The following is a 20,135-nucleotide window of genomic DNA, read 5'->3' on the forward strand; positions in this document are numbered from 1 at the left end:
AAATAGTCCTAGATCTATTTGGAATTTTTTTTGTTTCAAGTAGAAAAGTTTAGTATTATACTTATGAATTTCAAGGTTTTCCGTAGGCTCAGAGCCTCAATCCGACATTTTTTTACTTTAATTTCTTTCATCAAGTTTGATTTGAAGTTGGTGGCTCTTATGAAATTCAGGCAATCTGTCGCTTGTAAGTTTTGAGGACACCATACCATACTCAAATGATGTTAATCGGTTGCTCACTACATGTTAGAGCAATTTTTACAAAAATCAATAGAGTGTTTCAGAGCTAAAATTTTGTCTACGCCACTGTGTGATTGTGTATCATGAAGCAACTACAAAATCCACTAGCTTCTCTCTCTCTCTCTCTCTCTCTCTCTATATATATATATATATGTATATATATAAATAAATTTATGGACGAATCATAAAGATGCATATCTTTCTTCAAAAGTAATAATGCTGCATGTGTTAGTGATCAAGCACTCACCAGCAATGCTTAGGGGATACTCAAATGAGTCAATATATTTGACTTCAAAAAGAAAGAATATACAAACTAATTACAATTTACTGATAGTTCAACTCGCATTAATGACGATAGTGTATTGTATCGAGTTCGATATTTAGTTATGACTAACCCATTATGTGTGTTAGCTCAATCTCTCTTCGTGTTAGCGTCATTTTAAAATCATCATGTGAGAACTCCTCTTACTTGGCTAACTATTCTGGTTGGAAGGGGCTTCTGCTTTGGGTTTAGCACTTAATCAGTCTTTAAGTTCTTAACCTTGTTTATTCGTTGCTTTTCAGCTCACTAAGCAAGAGGTCTACTGGTTTAGTGTACTGCATAGTATTTAGCTGCTGCACTGCATATTCCCCCCTTATCCAAAGCCATGTGGGTGATGGAATCATAGATTAGCTCATATAAAAAGACACAATAGCTTTGCTGTTACTTTTTGACAGAAATTGCTTTCCATTCCACCATAAATTGATCTAGATTCAGGGTGTTGTCAAAACAAAATCCGTTTTTTGTCAAAAGAAACGTCAGATGTCTTGCACAAAGAATTTCTAAATACCGACAGTATTTGCGGTCGATAATCAGCTGTTCGATGGTTATGGAGTTGTCAAATTTTCAAATAATCAGCACAAGAAAGTGAAACATTCTATGCTTTTGTTAGAGAACATCTTCCTCTTCTGCTGCTGCAATCACACCTCAGCACTCATCAATTCTTTTTCAGACCGTGTTATAGAGTAACAAACCACTCATATGTCCTCGTAGAGTAGGTTTTGAATTCGGACACAACAAGATGAATACACTGCCTTAACCGACTGACCTAAACTCCCCGCCTTAAGTTGCATTTCATCTTCATAACAATACAAGATTATAATGAACAATGAGGGATAAAATCCTCGGTGACTTTTCATTAGGAAGATAATTCAAAATTACATCGCGGTAACTTACTATGAAGATGACCGTTACACTTACATTATCGGTATATTTTCAGGACAACCCTACAAGGATGACGATTCTGGATCTCCTTCTAAAGGTTTGAAGGGAATTTTACATTTCCACACCAGCTAATAAAAGAGAGACCTAAACAACAAATCACCTTACACTATGTTACAGGGACAGCGAGCTTCCATCTCCCAAGAAATCTAATGTACACAGGGAAAACTCGACTCTAGTAAAACTGTTTCGGAGGAAAAACTTTCAGGTGGACCTCTTGAATATGAACATTTCCGGAAACCATCTCGGCGAAGGACATGCAACACTAGCCCAAGTTTTTGCCATCCCTTGCTTTGTGATTCCATGATTCTTTCCCGAAAACCTCTTCAATCATGTTGCTAGTTGGCAAGAAGTCAACCTTGTTTTTAGGGCAAGTCATATACCCAGCATCCCAGATTTTGGCATCACAAGGCTCCAAGACAAATTCGTGGTCACCGCGGTTAAAACTACCCGACCAATGATTCACGTTCTCAGACTTCCGCTGACTCTCTTGCGAAGCAGCCACGGCTGCATCAAAGGACGTGCATGAATCATCTTGGACTTCTTGATCTCCCTTTTCATCCCAGGAAATCTTATCCTGAAGCTGAGCTATGGGACAGGAACTGCAGTTGTCAACCAACCCGTAGCATCTATCTAAAATTTGCTCAGGTCCCCGCCCAAACATATCCACATCAACATTTTCATCACAAGTTTCATCCGTATCGTCCTCATCGAGCACTTCCAAATCATCCTTCCAATTTCGCTTATAACCAGGGACACGTCTACCTTCAGGAGACTCAACCACCGAGTCCTCATCCTCTGTCACAGAGGGTTGATTTTCACCGTAATCATTACTCCCCTGCCATTCATCACTGTCACTATCAATATTCATTGGGTCATACCTGTTCTGCTCTGCCCTCTTCCTAAGCATAAAGACATTGAAATAGTAACTGACAATCTCCTTTTTCGTCCTGGAGGGGAAGACAGTTGAAAGTTTGTCCCAGAAATTCTTGCCCAAAGATGTTGGATTTGAGAAGACAACCCGGTGGAATAGTTGTTCCTCTTCTTCACTCCAAGTTTGTGCCACTTGCTCTCCCATGTCATTAAATCCTAGCTCCTCAAATCTCTTTGGCCCGATGGTCTTTACAAGTTTCTCTCTTGCTTCCAAAATGTGCTGCCTGACACATCTAACAGACTCTCCATCTTCACAGCTGCAATCAATTCTGCCCTTTCCAACTATGCAACCCGTGTCAGTAAATAACTCAGTATCAGAATCAGGCATTGGAATTACACAAGTCCCCATTAGCCGTTTCTCATCCTCAAGGTCAAAATTATTATGGGCTCCTTGTGCACCCCACAGTGGAACATCAGCTTGATGCTCTGGTCCAATGGAGGCAGACTTCCGAGGAGGGTGATCCAAAAGAACAGAATAAATATCCTCAAATTGAGTCAAGGTCCTTATTGAACGTTCATGATTGAAGTACTCAGGGAAAAAGGACCCATGAAATGATGCTTCAAACAGAGAATCTTCTCCACTATTGCTGCTAGTGGTCCATGAGGATATGGTAAAGCTTCTAGGTGCGCTGGTTTCAACATCCTCACCGCCTTTTGGAAGACCAGAAAATTTGTCATCAGAAATCTCCTCTTCACTTCTATTATTGTCTTTTGCACATCCATTCTCTACCAATCAAACATCAAACTTTTTTCAAGAGTTCAAACCAAAAAGTAAACTGGAAACAGCAGCATCACATTAGGCTGTTTTTATGTGACCATATTAGTTACAGACAAAATTGAGAACGAAGTGAAAAATGATTTGACTGAGTTTGACAATTAAAAATCCATCGAATTAGAAAAACTCATGAACATTGACAGGGCCGGACAAGGTGGACTCAGAAACAGACACATTCAGACTATCCGACGCATGCACAAACGAGAAAACATGAAAACAATTTTATCCCTCTTCCAGAGGTTCCACATAATACTTTTTAGAAATCACAGACCCTCACCTAAAGTCTCTGGTTCCTCAGAAACATCTCCAGGAAAAACAGATTCTGAGAAAGAAACTAGCTCTTTATTATGTCCCACTTGTCTTGGGTGCTTGAAAGAAACAAATATTTCCTCATCATCAAGTGATCGTTTCTGCACCATATTAAACTGCACAAAAGAAATAACAAACGCTTAGATCAAATCATAAAATGCAAAAGAAATGCCTAAAAGCATTTTACACCTACGCTTCTAAGTATCCAGAGGGAAGCACCAAGAGACATTTTTATTACATACACACACCTAAAATTAATCAAGCACAAATGGTCTTCCAACAATTGCATGATTCTATCACTCGGATAGCAGAGGCGGGCACCACAACACAAGTTTCATTACAATGAAAACAAGCAAGACCTCATCCAAAACATATCAAATACCATTACAACCACAAGTTCATGTTATATCAACTCGCTTCGATTCACATAAACGCATCCTTAACAGTTTGAAGCAATTACGCACGTAAATTAAGCACTTCCGAAACAAAGCAAACACAAACAGATACCTCAAACACGGACATTTCCCGCTAAAAATGGTTACTTCTGAAAGTCATTTATTTCCCTAACAATGACACTATAGTTCCCTCTGTCAGTTACACCATATATGACTACAAGTCCATCAAAATTTTGACTTTCCGTAAGAAAATTACAACTATATTTGATATCCTTAAAGGGCGTTGTGGGGCCAATTATGTAAGACCCTCCACACAAAAGAGACACCACTGATGGTAAAGGAGGGCAATTTGGTAAATATGACCTGCGGCTTTATTTCTAATCAAAAGGGTGCCCCTTTTAGCTAAAAAACAGGGTGCCCATATCACATCACAAAATTGAGCAAGAAAAGAAATGAACTTTTTAATTTATTTAGCATGCAAAAACTAACAATTTCATCATAAATAAACAAAAGAGCTCGGTTTATACCTCAGAGAAAAGTCTTCGAGATATGAAGCTGAGGGCTGAATTGGAAGATAGGAGCTTTAGATTTGACGCACCCAAAGGGAAAAACCGAGCTTAATCGAATCAACCTGACTTTTCCCCAACCTAATTTAACTAAACCACGAAAAGCCCCAAATTTTTGAAATCCCTAACCCTAGATCTTGAATTCTGTACGAAATCCCAGAAATTGTACCCAGATCTACCAACAAATACAGCTGATGAGCTATAAAAGAACCTCAAAGGACTGTAGATATACGGATCGAAACCCAGAAATAAAAAAACCTAAACGCGAAAAGAATTCAAAATAATTTACAGAATCGGAAAAAGTTACAGCGGAAGGCGAAAAAATCGCTGATCCGATAAACCTTTGTGTCAGATCTACAAACGAAGAAGAAGATCGAATATTTTCTGAAACCCTAACCCTAGAATCGGATTGGGAACACGGCTGAAGACAAAACCGGGATCGATCGAGAGCCGAGAGGACGAATTGACCGAATCTGAAATCAATTTCAGGATCGGGACAAAAAACGGAGATGGAATCGAGGCGAAGAAATGATCGAGATCGACAAAAGAGGCGGCGATTGAAGAAAAGGGGCGACGTAGGGTTCGGCTTTTTTGTAAGTGGCTTGTCCGAGAAGGGAAATACCGAAAAGAGACAAGTATGTGATCGTAATTACGGAGAATACCCCTCGTGATGCGGGCAGGGAGTAGCGATAGGGATGAGGTATATGAAGGGTCGCGCGGTGATTTGGATTTTTTCAACCGCCGCTGGGAGAGCGACACGTGGCGTGTTGTTAGAGGAAAGTGGCAGGTGGACAACTAAGCTAGAGATTTGTCTCTTACTTTTTTGGGTTGCAAAATCGGGAGGATTTGATTGGTGCTTTGAATGCAATTTCCTAAAGTGACCCAAGAACTTTTGCTTTTCAATGAAATTAATACAATTATGGGAATGAATGTGATGTGATTTTGTCTTTTAGAAAAACAAAAGGATGTTTGAAATTTTAAATACAAGATTAGGTTTGAGATTTTAGTTGATTAATTGTGGATTTTATTTTACCATTCACACAAATGTTCAAAAGTGGTTTGTTCACGTTATTAGTTGGTTTAACGGCACACAGTTTTCACTTTGCTCAACTCATACGGATATTAGGATGATTGTAGTGAGATTGATACCAAGTTTTTTATTTTTGTGGTTTTGTTGAAAATGAATACTACGAACCTTCCATTGACTAATAAGTAAGTAGGGGTAATCACCGTATAACTAATTAGTTTTATGATAAAACTTCAACTTTGTTCATGATATCTGAGCAGGTTGTCCTAATTATGGAGTCAAACAGTCGCGCCCCACATTAACCCGTTGTGCTCTACATGTGTTAAACATGAAATCCGTCTCATTTTTCCGGTTTTTTTTTGTTCAACAAAAATCGAACCAAAAAAATTTGGTTTTTTCTATTTTTGCCGAAAATGTAGGCTTCTATTTGCTGGTAGTTTTTGTTTGTAAATTTGCAGATGGAGCTTTACAGCAATAGTGGAAAGCATGATGCCTATATACTCTGTTGCAGATTGATCTTCAACGATCCCCACCTAAAAATTTAACCTACTAACACCATCGTTTGTCAAAAATAAAAAAAATAAAAAATTAGATTCATCGAAATACACTTTCATTAAATGGAATTGATAATGTAAATATATCGATGTATTAAAAATTAATAAGAAATTGGATTCGATGTTCTCATTATATTCACTTTTCCATATTGTATCAACAGATGTAACATTTTACAGTTCAAATGTGTAAGTGTAACCAAACCCTTTCATATACAAGCTTGCCAAAGACTGTCAAGCACTGAAGAAAATAGTATCCAAGAGTGATCAGAAATAACAAGGTCGTTCTAACGTTGTCCATCCGAAGCTACAAGAATTGGTCATCTGAATTTACAGCAGCGAAGAAACCACCCCTCATTCGCATTTGAATGGCTTTGACTCTCGTTAGCATCTGTCATCCGATCGGTTACAAAAAAGAAGTTAAATGCAAGTCGTTATAGTAAGCAAGAAAAAATATGTCGAACGGACATGCTATTATAAACACAAAACTACACGAAAAGAGGTCTTGAAGTTAGGGAAGTCGAAGACTAACAGACATGAAAATCTCGCTTTTCAACACATAACTATCAATTTGTTTTACGATAGCACCAGATAGTAGTTTTTCCAGTCAATTAGTCACACGGACAGCCATCACATGAACAACACAATGAGGACAGTAAAAGCTAATGTGTACGGGGGAATGATGAGCAATTTAGCTTGAACAAGCTTATGTTGTCTGAAAAATGTCAATTTTTATTTAAAAAATCAGCGTACTAGGCAAAATCAGAGGAGCAGTAATGAGAGGGCCACAACCATGAATCTAAACCCGCCCAACAAATAACTCCTCTCTTTTTGGCCGTACAAAAATAGAACTTCATTGAGATTTCGGAGCAGAACTTACTGTTTCAGGAATGTCATTGCCATACGCTCAAAGATCAACGCCCTCATCAAGGCCTTTCGAACTGATCATCACATTTGAGTCAATTTGTTTGTCGAACTTCTTCTTCCTCCTCGCTTCAAACTCTTGGAATCCTTCCATCTAGATTTTTATCACATGGTAAATGTTCAAATATATTGCTGGAAAAAAAAGGGATATAAGTAAAACACCAAATTGGAAAATGTGGCATACCTGCTGAAACTGATCCATGGAAATAGGGTTTCCATGAAGGGAAATATTCTGCAGCGCTTTACAGTCTTTCAACAGCTTAGTGGGTATCTGTCGAACAAGGAATACTCCAACTTGTCAATCTTCTATGTAGTTAAGATTAAGAAAGTCAAATGAAACTTGTGATGAGTAAAAACTGTACCTGTTTCACATTATTATTGTCCAAGCAAAGTGACTTTACGTGGATAAGGTTGCAAACTGATTCAGGAAGTTCTTCAATTGAATTATCTGAAAAGCAATCCAGAATCATGAAGCTGTGAGTGGTATAATAAATTTACAGCCATATAACCACATAGAGAAGGAAAACAGTCACATATAAAACATACATCGGTTAGGAGTATAACAGAAAAGTTTAAACATACCATTTGCTTGTAATTCTTCCAGAGAGAAGCAACTTCCTATGGATTCTGGAAGAGACTTTAATTTGTTCTTCGATAAATTTAAAAGTTTTAACTGCATCAAACAATCCATTTTTAGATCCTGGATTTTCACAAGGAATGCTAAATGTTTGATGTTCAAAAAAAGTAAAAGCGGAATTCAGATTCTCATTGATGGATTTTCCAATGTTTTCGTTAGTTCCAAATTGCAAAATCAAAATGCTGTTGACAATTAACTCAGACATAAAATTCCTAATTGCAGGAACAGCAAAACAGACAATCAGGTGGAAAATCTCAAAGCACTTACATTCCGCAAGCTTCCAATAGTCTCAGGCAATGACTCTAATGAATTCCCAGAGATAGATAACTGCTCAAGTCTGACCAACTGTCCCACTAGAAATAGGAAACATACAACTTGTTAGTTAGACGTCCCATGATGAAGTATTTGAAAGAAACAATGGTCCCATGCAGTTGAAGAAAAAATGGTCCCATACAATATCTTACTTAGAGAAGAGAATTACATTCATCAGGCAAGGTAGTAACTCGATTTCCATCAAGTGTCATAACTTTTAGGGACACTAGTTTTGCCAAATTTATCGGCAGTCGGTCAATGAGGTTATGAGCTAATATCTGAAAAATAGAGCAAATGGAATTCAACTGTCAACTGATCATCTGAGCGTATGATTGAACAATGTACATTTATATTAAACAAATTGGCTCACGTAGGGATTACTTAATTCATGCGAACTAGTTTAGCTATTTGTTCATAAAAATAAAATAAAAAGCTTAATGGTTTCTTGTGGAAAAACAACTTTTTATTTTCATATATTCTGAATCGAATAATCTATGCAGTTCATTGACAAATCTGAAAGCACAGAATCCCACCCAACAGTCAGCTCGTGATAGTAACCTTCAATAAAAGGACCACCATTTTCATCAAAAAAATTTGTGCACTATCTATTTATCCTTATCTGTTCAATAGAGATGGGAAAAGTTGAAGTCTTAAAAAATTTATATACGACAAATTGCTCGTAGAGCATGAATTTAGGAATGAGAGAAACAAGTACATGTACAAAAGACAAAAATACATGATTCTTACCAGTCGCTGCAGGTTTGCTAATTTGCTGATCTCCACAGGAATGTCAACTGCACGCAGAATACGAGAAGTAAACTAGATGTTCAAATATGCTTTAAGTTCTGAAAATATCGAAACCTTTAACACCAAGCCACGAAAACAACCATTATCGTTAAGGGTTAATTCAATGAAGCTTTTTGTTAAAGATAGTTAAGTGGAAATCAGATGCCTCCTAGAAAAGACTGCATCGTAAAAGTACTTAATCATGCCTCACGGAGAATAGAACATTACCTATTTTATTGTGTGTTAGATCAAGAGTACGTATGGACTTGTCCAGGTCAAGAACTTCATCTGGAAATGTCTGTTCCAGAGAAAGTAACCAATCAGTACATTGCCTCGAATGCACGCACACACATGATAGAAAGTAACCAATCAGTACATCACCAGCTTTGCAGTGCTTTGTGTTTATTGTCTAAAATGCATAGATAGAACCCGAAACTATGCGTTTATGCACGATACAGTATATATCACATTGTCAAATACTGCTTGACTCGCTAAACCGAAAGACTAAAGAGAAACCATGTCAGATACTTAAACTGAATACACCAACAACACAAATAGAAAACATCTCCATGTAAACTTGGAGCTCTCTTTCGACTTCAATCAACATTCGAACAAGAACATATTCGAAACACCTCAATCAACAGCACCCCACAAGAAAAGATTTTAACTTTATCGCAATTTCCGTATTCAATTTGTAATCACAAAACCACAAATGGAAAATGCAAATTATCAAATGAAGCAACTTCATCAAAATTAATCAATTCACTCCACCCACCTCCCCAACATTTCACACCGAATAATTCAAATTACAACAATTATAAAAATAAAAAAAATAACCACAAATTCAATCACGCATCCCAATAATACAACCAATGTACGCGCGCGCGCTCACACACACACACACATATATATATATATATATATATATATATATATATATATAGGCAGAAATTGAGAGAGAAATTGCCTTCAATTTGGAATCACGGAGGCCAACAATGCCGGTGGATCGCCACCGGGCGGCCCGACTTGCTTTCGAATCCACGTTTTTGCTTGTATTGCAACCCATCTCGCCACCACCAAATTAATCTCACAAAAAATTAATAAAAAAAATTTTCAATAAATCGATTTGTATATAAATATATATATGTATGTATGTATATAAATTTTTAGGTTTCCCCTCTGCACGGAAAGAAATGAGATTTGTGCAGAGAGGTTTAGGTGGTGGTCAAGCTCCCGAAAGCTCCGAAGCTATTGAGGCCAAGAAGATGAAGAAGAAGATGAAGAAGAAGTCGTCGTTTTCAACGACTTGTTGTACCTTTTTCTGGCATCGAAAAACCGTGTCTTTTACCCACGTGGCTTACGCTTATTGGGTTTTCCATGGGTTAGTGTGGTTGTTACTACAGGTGATCAGGACTTTTGATTAATGATAAAATGGAATTTAATAATTTAATTTCGTTCTTTGGAATTTTTGGCGCTTTTGAGGCGGACTTCGCGCGAGTTTTTAAACGGGCGTTGGATCAAACTTTTCGGGTCGGCCCAAATTTGGATCATGGGCTTTGGCTAAAATATGCAAATGTGTTAATTCCTTCTTGTATAAAGTGTTAATTACTTCACGTGCAAATAAGTGTTAATTACTTCACGTGCGAATCCCCGCATAGCGTTCTTATATAAAGTCCATCCCCTTCCCTGCCAAGCAAACAAACGCCGGAAATTCTTTGTTTAAATCGTGAGTTCTCTCGATTAATTCAAGTACCCTAGCAGGAAGCAGTAGTTAGGGTTCCAATGTGATCCTTTTTGTTTAAATTTACAATTATTGCATTGAAATTTCATTGCTTTTTAGCTTAAGCAGCTTGAATTAGTGTAAAAAAATTTGAATTCTCTTGAATTGGTGTTAAATTGAATTAGCTCAAATGTCATGCTCTAATTTTCGACTTTTTCCCGGATTTAATGTTTCGCCGTTGTTTTTTGTTCATGTATATTGAGAACGATTGTGTTGTCCAAAGCAGTAAAAATGGGAAGCGAGAGTAATCTGAAGACGTGGGTATCCGATAAGCTAATGACGTTGCTCGAAGACATATGCTCTTTTGGATGCAGATGGTGACGACGACGATGATGGAGGTAGATCATCTGTTCCTGTTGTTTCAGAGTCAAGGAAACCAGATTCCCATAAGAAGCGGTATAGGAAGAAGATTTTGAGTCAAGAAGATGACAATGATGAGGTTAAGCCTTTGAACTTTTGTAATATAGTATTCTGTTTTTGTTTCTCAGGGTAATTGCTGTTTTAACGTAGTGCAATGCTGCAGCTGATTGCACAGAGAGGAAGAAAAGAGAAGGGTAAATATGATGGGCCAAGTTGTGGATGCGGGTGCCTTCAATCTTGATGGGGTCACTATTTCGTTTGCTGAAGCGATGGGCTTAAAAAGAAGGATTCAAGTTTGCTCGGTCCAAGGGCCTCCAAAAGGTGATGATAAGAGGGAGACTCCAAGCTTGTTATTGAGGCGGTTCAAAGAAATTGGGAGGTTCCTTGGAAGATTAGAACCATCATTGAGGATGCACGTGGTATTGCTTGCTCCTTTTAGTCAAGTGGCGTGGAACCATATCTGCCAGGGAGGCAAATTTGTCGCGGATGCCTTAGCTCACTTGGGTCTTTCGGTTGAGACTCCTCACATTTGGGATCATGGCTTACCCTCTATTGCTCTAAATGCTTTTAGTTTTGACAGTATTAGAAACGGTTGTTCTCGTGGTTTTTCCCTTTAATGAATTTTTTCCAAAGTTCAGGTACTAAATTTCTTGCAGAAATCTGATTTAGTGAAATTAAATATGAATTACGAAGCGTGCTTAGAAGGAATTAATCATAATTAAGAAGATTGATTATGTGGTAATTAGATATTAGTTAATCTATCAGCCCTGTTTTGTTTTCCGTATCAGATTATCATTGTGTCTAGTATAAGGTAACATCTCAGATTTTCTAGCTTAGTCCCCTGACTTGTTCTATCATCCTTTGGTATTCGGATCTCCAAGAGTACCCAGAATACGAAGCATACACAACTCTGGTGCTCTTTTGTGATGATTGGCTCAACATGTATCTTTCACAATACACAACTCTGGTGCTCTTTTGTGATGATTGGCTCAACATGTATCTTTCACAATTATCACATGCATAAGGATCCCAACATTTACTCAGAAAATAACGAAATAAGTTGCTCAAATGTTCCCGGCTTTGCAGCTTTTTTTGTGTTGAATGGTTGGACTGCATTCAAGAACCAAATGAGATTATCTCTGGGCCTAGCGGATGGTATCATCAAGTCCATAATTTGGTATTTCTTCAAGTTTGTTTCGCCCTATCATAAAGTACAAGTATGAAAGCATGCAATGATTATAAGAGGTTTTCCAAGTAAATCACTCTCCATTTGCAGTGTGACCTTTCTTGCCAGTATAACAGAAAACTTATAGCAGTATGTGCCTTCTGCTTAGCATTTTACGTTTGCCTTCGGCTGATTGACATGGACTTGGCCCTGCTTGTTTCTTGATCTCAATATCCAGAATCTTGTTTTATCTCAAAACTTCATCTAGCGTAAATCAAGTTGTCTTTTCAGCCTCTTGCAACCCTTTCTTTTCAATCAAAATAAAGAGGGTAAAGTACAAAAAAAACTACGTCAACTATTAGTGTCACAACACTTTCATACCTCATCTTTTAAAATTGACAATATCATACCTCATCTTTACAATTTGTGTCAATATCATACATCCGTCAGTTTTTCTATTAAATGCTGACCTGACTACATGCAAGATCCACTCACTAATAATTAAATATATTTTTAATAATTAAAAATTAAAAAAATAATTTTTTTTTAAACTCTCTCCCCTCTCTTCCCATTTTTAATAGAAAGTTGTCCCTCCCCTTCTCTCTCTTCCCTTCCTGCAACCCAGACAGAAAGAGGAAGAAGAAGGACAAAAAAGAAAAAAAAAATACCCAACCCAATTCATCCCCCCCCCCCCCCACCCACATACAAACCCAAAAAGAAGAAGGAAAAAAAAAGACACCCAAACTGTTACTTCCTTGCAGTGATTTGGGTTATTATTGTATCTTTGCTATCTTGCCTCACTCTCATTCTCTCCCAGACTAAAGTACAAATTAATGGCTGCTTCCCAACCCCCCAGGAGGCGGCGTTACTGAAAGCTTCCCAAAGGTATGCTTGTTGGTTTTCTCTTTTTATTTATATTATATGTATGGGTACCGTATTTAATCTTAATTGTCTTTGTCCAGATGAAACAACATGAAGATTATGCTAGGGCTGAGGTCCTTAGTCTTCAGAGAAAGGTTTGCACCTTCCTTCTGGTTTTTATTACCTTCAGCATGATCATTTTGTTCATAATTACACTCTGTCAGGACCCATATTAAGGGCATACTGACAGTCTTCAACCTCTTTTTTAGGCTGTAGAGCTTCACACAAAGATAAGCAAGGTGAAGATGTGGACGAACTACACACCCAAAAACAATTGATAACAAAAATTTGGCTAGAAAGGTAAAGCAACATTCTTGTTTTTTCTTCTTTCAGATTTGAGGAGTGGAGGTTACCGTTAGCATTCATTTTTCTTTTCCTTTAATCCCTTCCCCATTTGAAAAAAAAAAAAAGAATTTGATCTTCTGGGTTGTAAGCTTGGACCATCAGAATGGGAAGTCAGAAGCCCAACTTTGTGAATCATGTGGATTGGGGGTCTTTAATGCCACCGTTGAAGTATCAGGGAGATACCAACTTATGGTTTGGCGTACTCGACAACAACGTGTGCAAAGGCCCTATGCTTCATTGAGACCGGAAAGCACATATCAGTGGACATTACTAGCATGATCGAGAGTTCCAAGGACACCATGTCACCAGATGGCACGAATTTTCCTGAGAGTGGCTTCTTAGCAATGGCAAAGGGTGCCCTTTGTCAGCAGGGCTGGCCCCCAAGGTAAATCTATTTGCATATTCTTCGTAAAATAAATTATTAAATTTTGGATGTTGATAATAAGTTGGTTTTGTTTCCAAGGTAAGGAAGAAGTTAAGAAATTGTTGGGCGAACAAGAGATGAAAAATGCACTTGATTTTGGCCCATTATGGATTGGCATCCATGCATGCTATCGTATGTGAAGGTATTGCCTTGTTACTCTCTCTTTTTTGAATATTATTAGTGTAAAACTTTAACTTGTATATGGGTAGGCTCTAATGAAAGTTTAGAGATTTGGGTTTTTGTATATATTCAAGGTTGTGGATTTTCTAGGAGTTAGACGATAAAAAAGGGCAAGACTTTAGGAATAGTTGAGCTATATTGTGCCTTGTCTTTGATTTAAGAGTGTTGGGTGAATTTTGTGGGGGCTAGGTAATAGAAATGCGTGAATAAATGAGAGGTGAGAGACGTGGTAAAGTGAGCTACAGACATGTCTCTAGAGATTTCAAAGTCGAGCAAAAGGTCTTCATTTTGAAGATGGGGATGCCATTTGTCTTACAATGCGCTTGGTGTTGAAATAATTCTAATAGAATTCTCTCGTTTAAACAATTTCAGGAGACCATTGTACCCCCACTGCCTTATGCACTAAATACGCGTGCGAGAATGAAGGGAAGGTTGTGATCAAGAGTTGTGACTTTTGTGGCTATGGATGTGGCTATGCAGACCTGATGCAAGCCGTATCCATAGCCACAAAATTAACAACTCTTGATCACAGCCTTCCCTTCATTCTCGCACGCGTATTTAGTGTATAACTCAATCCCATAAGGCATTGGGGGTTCAATGTTCTCCTGAAACTGTTTAAAAGAGAGAATTCTATCAGAATTATTTCAACACCAAGCGCAGTGTAAGACAAATGGCATCCCCATCTTCAAAATGAAGACCTTTTTGCTCGACTTTGAAATCTCTAGAGACATGTATGTAGCTCACTTTACCACTTCTCTCACCTCGCGCACCTCTCTCACCTCTCATTTATTCAATCATTTCTATTAACTAGCCCCCACAAAATTCACCCAACACTCTTAAACCAAAGACAAGGCACAACACAATATAGCTCAACTATTCTCATAGCCTTGCCCTTTTTTATCGTCCAATTCCTAGAAAATCCAACCTTGAATATATACAAAAACCCAAAACTCTAAACTTTCGTCAGAGCCTACCCATATACAAGCTAAAGTTTTACACTCATAATATTCAAAAAAAAGTGAGAGTAACAAGGCAATACCTTCGCATACGATAACATGCATGGATGCCAATCCATAATGGCACAAATTGGGCCAAAATCAAGTTTCTGTTTCATCTCTTGTTCGCCCAACAATTTCTTAACTTCACCTAAGAAAAACAAGCCTTCCTTACCCTGGAAACAAAACCAACTTATTATCAACATTCAAAATCCAAAATTTAATAATTTTTTTACGAAGAATATGCAAATAAATTTACCTTGGGGGGGCCAGCCCTGCTGACAAAGGGCACCCTTTGTCATTGCTAAGAAGCCACTCACAGGCAAATTCATGCCATCTGGTGACATGGTGTCCTTGGCACTCTTGATCATGATATTAATGTCCACTGATATACGTTCTCCGGTCTCAACGAAGTATAGGGCTTTTGCACACGTTGTTGTCGAGTACGCCCAACATAAGAGTTGGTATCTCCTTGATACTTCAACGGTGGCATTAAAGACCCCCAATCCACGTGATTCATAAAGTTGGGCTTCTGACTTCCCACTCTGACGGTCCAAGCCTACAACCCAGAAGATCGAATTATTTTTTTTTTTTTACAAATGGGGAAGGGATGAAAAGGATTAAAGGAAAAGAAAAATGAATGCCAACGGGAACCTCCACTCCTCAAATCTGGAAGGAGAAAAAACAAGAATGTTGCTTTACCTATCTAGCCAAATTCTTGTTATCAATTGTTTTTGGGTATGTTGGAGTGGGTGTGGTGTGGGTGTGGGTGTGTAGTTCGTCCACATCTTCACCTTGATTATCTTTGCGTGAAGCTCTGCAGCCTAAAAAAGAGGTTGAAGACTCTCAGTATGCCCTTAATATGGGTCCTGACAAAGAGTAATTATGAACAAAATGATCATGCTGAAGTTAATAAAAACCAAAGGGAGGGAGGGAAGGTGTAAACCTTTCTCTGAAGACTAAGGACCTCAACCCTAGCATACTTTTCATGTTGTTTCATCTGGACAAAGATGATTAAGATTAAATATGGTACCCATACATATAATATAAATAAATAAAAAGAGAAAACCAACAAGCATACCTTTGGGAAGCCTTCAGCAACCCCACCTCCTGTGGGGGGTGGGAAGCAACCATTAATTTGTATTTTAGCCTGGGAGAGAAGGATAGAGTGAGGTAAGATGGCAAAGATACAATAATAACCTAAATCATTGCAAGGAAGTAACAGTTTCATCATTAACATAATCAATCTGCCAATCCTAGAATCTGCCAATCTGCCTATTCTACTACACATGCGTGCAACAAAAATAAATTAAGTAACAACTCCAAAAGTACAAAAATAATTCAAACCGAGGACCGATCTCTTTATGACACGCCCCGATCCCGATATCCTCGAGACATCGGGATGGTCACGTGTTGGCCGACACCCGAGGGTGACGAAAGCCATTTATTGAATGCAATTGCTGAGAATAAGGAGTAAATAAGACTTATAAATATAACAGGACTATTGAATATGCATTTAAGGAACATGTTCAGAGCACATCTAATCTAGAATATTAAAGAAAAATAATATAAAATTAGATGAACAAAGAATGGGTCCTACACCGAGAGGACTCGAAGATACTGAAGCGGAAGTGCCTGGATGCCGGGATTGTACGCCTCGATTCTAAGTCCTGAAGGGGGCGCAAAACAAACATGAGTGGACCAATTTGATATAAATATAATAAAACAGTTATCAACATACTAACCTCCAGGTTTTATGAAAACACATATATAATGAAAAACATAGGTTTTCCGAAACCTAGCATGATGTGCAGTATCTCAAATTCATAACTTGTATATATAATAATCACTAGTGAATTGTCCGATAACCCCCAGGCCCCATGCCGGCTCCCCGTCTCTGTGCTAAATAGCCAGAGGAAACACACTCCAGGCCCTATGCCAACACCAAACCGTCACCCGGGACGGACCGGAATCTATTCCTACGTCCCGTAGCGGAAAGGACCACTAGGTAAGTACGAAACCATTGAACATATATATATTGAAAAACAACTTCATAGTATAAAGTCATCTATCATCTATACTATAAAGAGGTGTTCGAAACATGTTCTAAATATCATATCGTTATCCATCGGATATTCTATAAGAACATGGGTTATAGGAAAAATAGTAATAATTCAAAGTAGCCTCAGTAAGCATGTTATCTCAAAAAGTTTCATAAAACGTAATCATTAAATCACGCCTTTCATGTATGCATTTCTACTATTAAAACATGCTTTTGAAGGGGTCCACTTACAGTACTTAGCCGCCGAAGAGCCACGCAAACTAACGAACAAGAAAACGTCACCAATAATTGCCCCTAAGCACATAAAGGGTCCAATTAATAAAACTCTATTTTAACAATTGAATTTGGGAAAACGGACTACAAAAACAAATCCAGGACGTCGAAATTATGGCTGGTTTGGTATTGCTGTGCTTTGAAAAAAAGCTGCTGTGAGAATAAGCGGCTGTGCTGTGAGAATAAGCGGCTGTGAAATAAAGCCAGTAGAGTGTTTGGTAAACGTTTTTGTGAAAGTGCTTTTGAAAAAAAAAGCAGGATGATAGTGTGTCTTTTCATTAAAGGAGCATTGTAGCTCCGTGTGCTTTGAAAAAACTGGCTTTTTTTCAAAGCAGCAAATAGCAGCTTCAGCTTTTCCTTTGATTTTCAGCTTATTCTCACAGCAGCTTCCAAAATAAGCCATTTTTTTTCAGTTTACCAAACACAAAAATGACCCTCAGCTTTTTTTCACAGTGGCTTTTTTTAAAATCACCTCAATCCCAAACGGGGCCTTAGCCTAGGAGAGGTCCTGGACGAAATCCCAAAAGTCAACTCAAGAAGTCAACGTTGATCGATCAAAGTCAAAGTCAACGTCAATGTCAACGTCAAAGTCAAAGTCAACTCTGACCGTTGACTAGGTCAACAGTCAGAGTCAACTAGTCAAGGTCAAAGCCAGATTGGGCTTGGATTGGGTTGGGCTGAAAGGCCTTAAGGATTTTGGGTTTTATCTAAAGCTAATGGGTTTTGGGAAAAGGGCTGAAAGCCCACTTTATAATTGGCCCAAGGCCTTATTTCCTAAAACAGAAATTAAAATTAAATAAAAACCTTAAAAAGGTTTTTGGGTTGGGCTAGAGGGCTACGGGCCCTAAACATAATGGCCCGAAGGCCTTTGGGTCCTAAAACAATAACAAATAAACTAAAAACAATTAAAAGGATACAAATGGGCTAGGGCTTGGGCTCCCTCACCACACGGGCCTAAGGCGCTCTTGCTATAGGAACCGGCCTGGCCTCACCGGAGCACCACCACCGGAGCTTCACAGCTCCGGCCGACTTCCACACACAACCCTAGACTTCGATCAAGGTACCACAACGAAGAGCAAGACGAGGGGAGTATTTATATACCTTCCTTTCGTCGTGGAACGACCGGAGATGGCCGGAATAACCCCCGAGGTCGCCGGAGTTGGGTGTGCTTACACCCGGCTTCGATTTCGTCCTATAACCTCCAAATTTCACGAAATAAAACCAATTAAACCACAACCCACAAGATTCAAGGACGAAAAAGAGATAGTTAGGGGCTCACCTAACCGGAGATTGAAAAATCTCGCCGGAGTCCCTTTTTTCGGTTTCTGGGGTCGCGGGAACGAGAGGGAGAAAGAGAGTGAGAGCAGGACGAGGTGATGAAGGTGATGGGTCTTCCTTGCTGCGGTGCAATGGGTGCGTGTGTGTGCTTGCTGCGGTGCAGAGAAGCGAGAGCCGAGAGAGAGCCGAGAGGGACAGACAGAAGAAAGAAAAGAAAAGAAAAACAGAAAAGAAGAAGAAAGAAGGGAGTTCACGGGGGGAAAGAGAGAGAAGTGAGGTGAGTGCGGGGGATGCTGCCACGTGGCAGAGTGAGAAAGAAAGGAATCCATTTTCTGATTGGGTAGATAAAATGGGACAAAATTGATATATTTAAAATGTTTTGAGGTAATTACATACATATATCTTTATAATTAGGAGGCGGGTGTTACACTTTAAGCCTCAAATCTTATACAAAAATGCCGAAAATTCTCTCAACTAGCTTCTGCCTTATTCCTCTTCAAACAAACTAAGCTTATATAATCTACTCATGATACTCATTCCCTCCCTCCCTACTGCACTTCATATATCAATTAAGACAAAACAGAAAACCACCGAGATTTTGGAACTTTAAAGCAACCCATCTATATTGTAAATTATCGAATTGGACAGAATTAAAACTTTGAAGCAGAGAAAAAAGGGGAAGAATCTTACGTCTCAAATCTTATACAAAAATGCCGGAAATTCTCTCAACTAGCTTCTGCCTTATTCCTACTGCATTGAACCAGAATCTTCACAAATACTTTGAATCTCAAGAGTCAAAGATGGTCCAATCTGCAAAAACCCAAGAACCATTAGATCAATTAAATAGAATCTGTGAAACCAAAATTTCAAGAATTCGAAAATAAAATTTCACAAACCCTAATCTAGAATTCGAAAATTAAACTTCACAAACCCTAAATTAATTCCCATATTTACCTGATTTCAGGGAGAATCGATGCACAGTGCACTGGAGGAAGACTCTCAAACTTTGAGTGTCTGAATCTGAGAGTTGACGAACATATGCAAAGAGAAGAAGAGACAGAAAATGGATAGGGATGACTAATGGCTTGTGATTGGGTTGCTGACAACGAGAAAGGAGAAAAAAAAAATTGCAGAGGAAGAAGATGATGCAATGATAAAAAGATGAAAAGAATTTCAACCAAAAATTGATGAAGAAGAAATAATTTTGTAATTGTTTTAGTTAAAAAAGGATGATGTAGTATTTTCACGTCAAATTTTGGACTAAAATTCAATTCAAGGTTCAACCTTTGGCTATTTTTCCACATTCCCGAGCCGATTTAGTCTTCCTCCCTCCACATCTACAGTTGGCCTCTATCGTACTACACTCATCTCCCTACTGTCCATGCACGCACAAACAAATCTCAGCCCTCCGATTCAATAAAAGCCATGAATAAATCCATATACCATACAAACCCTAGCTATATATAATAATAATAATAATAATAACAAGTTATGAGTGCTTGCATGTTCTGTATCTGATTCCACTGACTCTTTTTGAGGGACAAGGATTGCATGCCCTCTCACTTTCGTGTCCTCGCGTGCCCTCCTATTTTGTGTGGTCACGTTTAAGCAACGTCAACATTTTATATTAATTTTTTAT

At 38.4% G+C, this 20,135-nt stretch overlaps 2 protein-coding genes and 2 long non-coding RNA genes across 5 annotated transcripts; 1 reads left to right on the forward strand and 3 right to left on the reverse strand.

The window, feature by feature from the left end:
* Positions 1–1,373: 1,373 nt before the first annotated feature.
* LOC103455401 (uncharacterized) lies at positions 1,374–5,154 on the reverse strand. The gene is made up of 3 exons (XM_008394984.4): positions 4,438–5,154; positions 3,484–3,631; positions 1,374–3,157 (listed from the first exon to the last, which is right to left on the reverse strand). Exons 2-3 carry the CDS (start codon positions 3,623–3,625, stop codon positions 1,764–1,766), a joined length of 1,536 nt encoding a protein of 511 aa, XP_008393206.2. The 5' UTR covers positions 3,626–3,631; positions 4,438–5,154; the 3' UTR covers positions 1,374–1,763.
* Positions 5,155–6,158: 1,004 nt separating this feature from the next.
* LOC103415290 (plant intracellular Ras-group-related LRR protein 7) lies at positions 6,159–10,009 on the reverse strand. Its single transcript, XM_008353636.4, has 10 exons — positions 9,681–10,009; positions 8,942–9,011; positions 8,675–8,721; positions 8,097–8,205; positions 7,883–7,968; positions 7,561–7,651; positions 7,341–7,426; positions 7,163–7,249; positions 6,935–7,072; positions 6,159–6,445 (listed from the first exon to the last, which is right to left on the reverse strand). The coding sequence occupies exons 1-9, from the start codon at positions 9,777–9,779 to the stop codon at positions 6,962–6,964; spliced, it is 786 nt and encodes a 261-aa protein (XP_008351858.3). The 5' UTR covers positions 9,780–10,009; the 3' UTR covers positions 6,159–6,445; positions 6,935–6,961.
* A 772-nt stretch (positions 10,010–10,781) lies between these two features.
* LOC108175301 (uncharacterized) lies at positions 10,782–11,499 on the forward strand. The gene is made up of 2 exons (XR_003768302.2): positions 10,782–10,932; positions 11,017–11,499. It is a non-coding gene; the product is annotated as an uncharacterized lncRNA (long non-coding RNA).
* A 3,805-nt stretch (positions 11,500–15,304) lies between these two features.
* Positions 15,305–18,704, reverse strand: LOC103415291 (uncharacterized). 2 transcript variants are annotated; one of them, XR_003768526.2, is made up of 8 exons: positions 18,498–18,704; positions 18,320–18,410; positions 17,177–17,239; positions 16,484–16,553; positions 15,965–16,033; positions 15,830–15,883; positions 15,586–15,707; positions 15,305–15,442 (listed from the first exon to the last, which is right to left on the reverse strand). It is a non-coding gene; the product is annotated as an uncharacterized lncRNA (long non-coding RNA). The 2 variants fall into 2 exon arrangements; XR_003768527.2 differs by having other exon boundaries at positions 18,320–18,417; positions 18,498–18,686.
* Between the last annotated feature and the right edge of the window lie 1,431 nt (positions 18,705–20,135).

The sequence above is a fragment of the Malus domestica genome, chromosome 14 (genome assembly GCF_042453785.1).
Source record: "Malus domestica chromosome 14, GDT2T_hap1".
Taxonomy (NCBI): domain Eukaryota; kingdom Viridiplantae; phylum Streptophyta; class Magnoliopsida; order Rosales; family Rosaceae; genus Malus; species Malus domestica.

Excerpts from the sequence above, each read along its gene's own strand:
- LOC103455401 (XM_008394984.4), bottom strand. The coding sequence starts at position 3,625 with ATGGTGCAGAAACGATCACTTGATGATGAGGAAATATTTGTTTCTTTC. Across the intron at positions 3,158-3,483 it reads TGAGGAACCAGAGACTTTAG|AGAATGGATGTGCAAAAGAC; the intron begins GTGAGGGTCTGT and ends TTTGATTGGTAG.
- LOC103415290 (XM_008353636.4), bottom strand. The coding sequence starts at position 9,779 with ATGGGTTGCAATACAAGCAAAAACGTGGATTCGAAAGCAAGTCGGGCC. Across the intron at positions 8,206-8,674 it reads TAGCAAACCTGCAGCGACTG|ATATTAGCTCATAACCTCAT; the intron begins GTAAGAATCATG and ends TCTATTTTTCAG. Across the intron at positions 7,427-7,560 it reads GGAAGAATTACAAGCAAATG|ATAATTCAATTGAAGAACTT; the intron begins GTATGTTTAAAC and ends ATTGCTTTTCAG.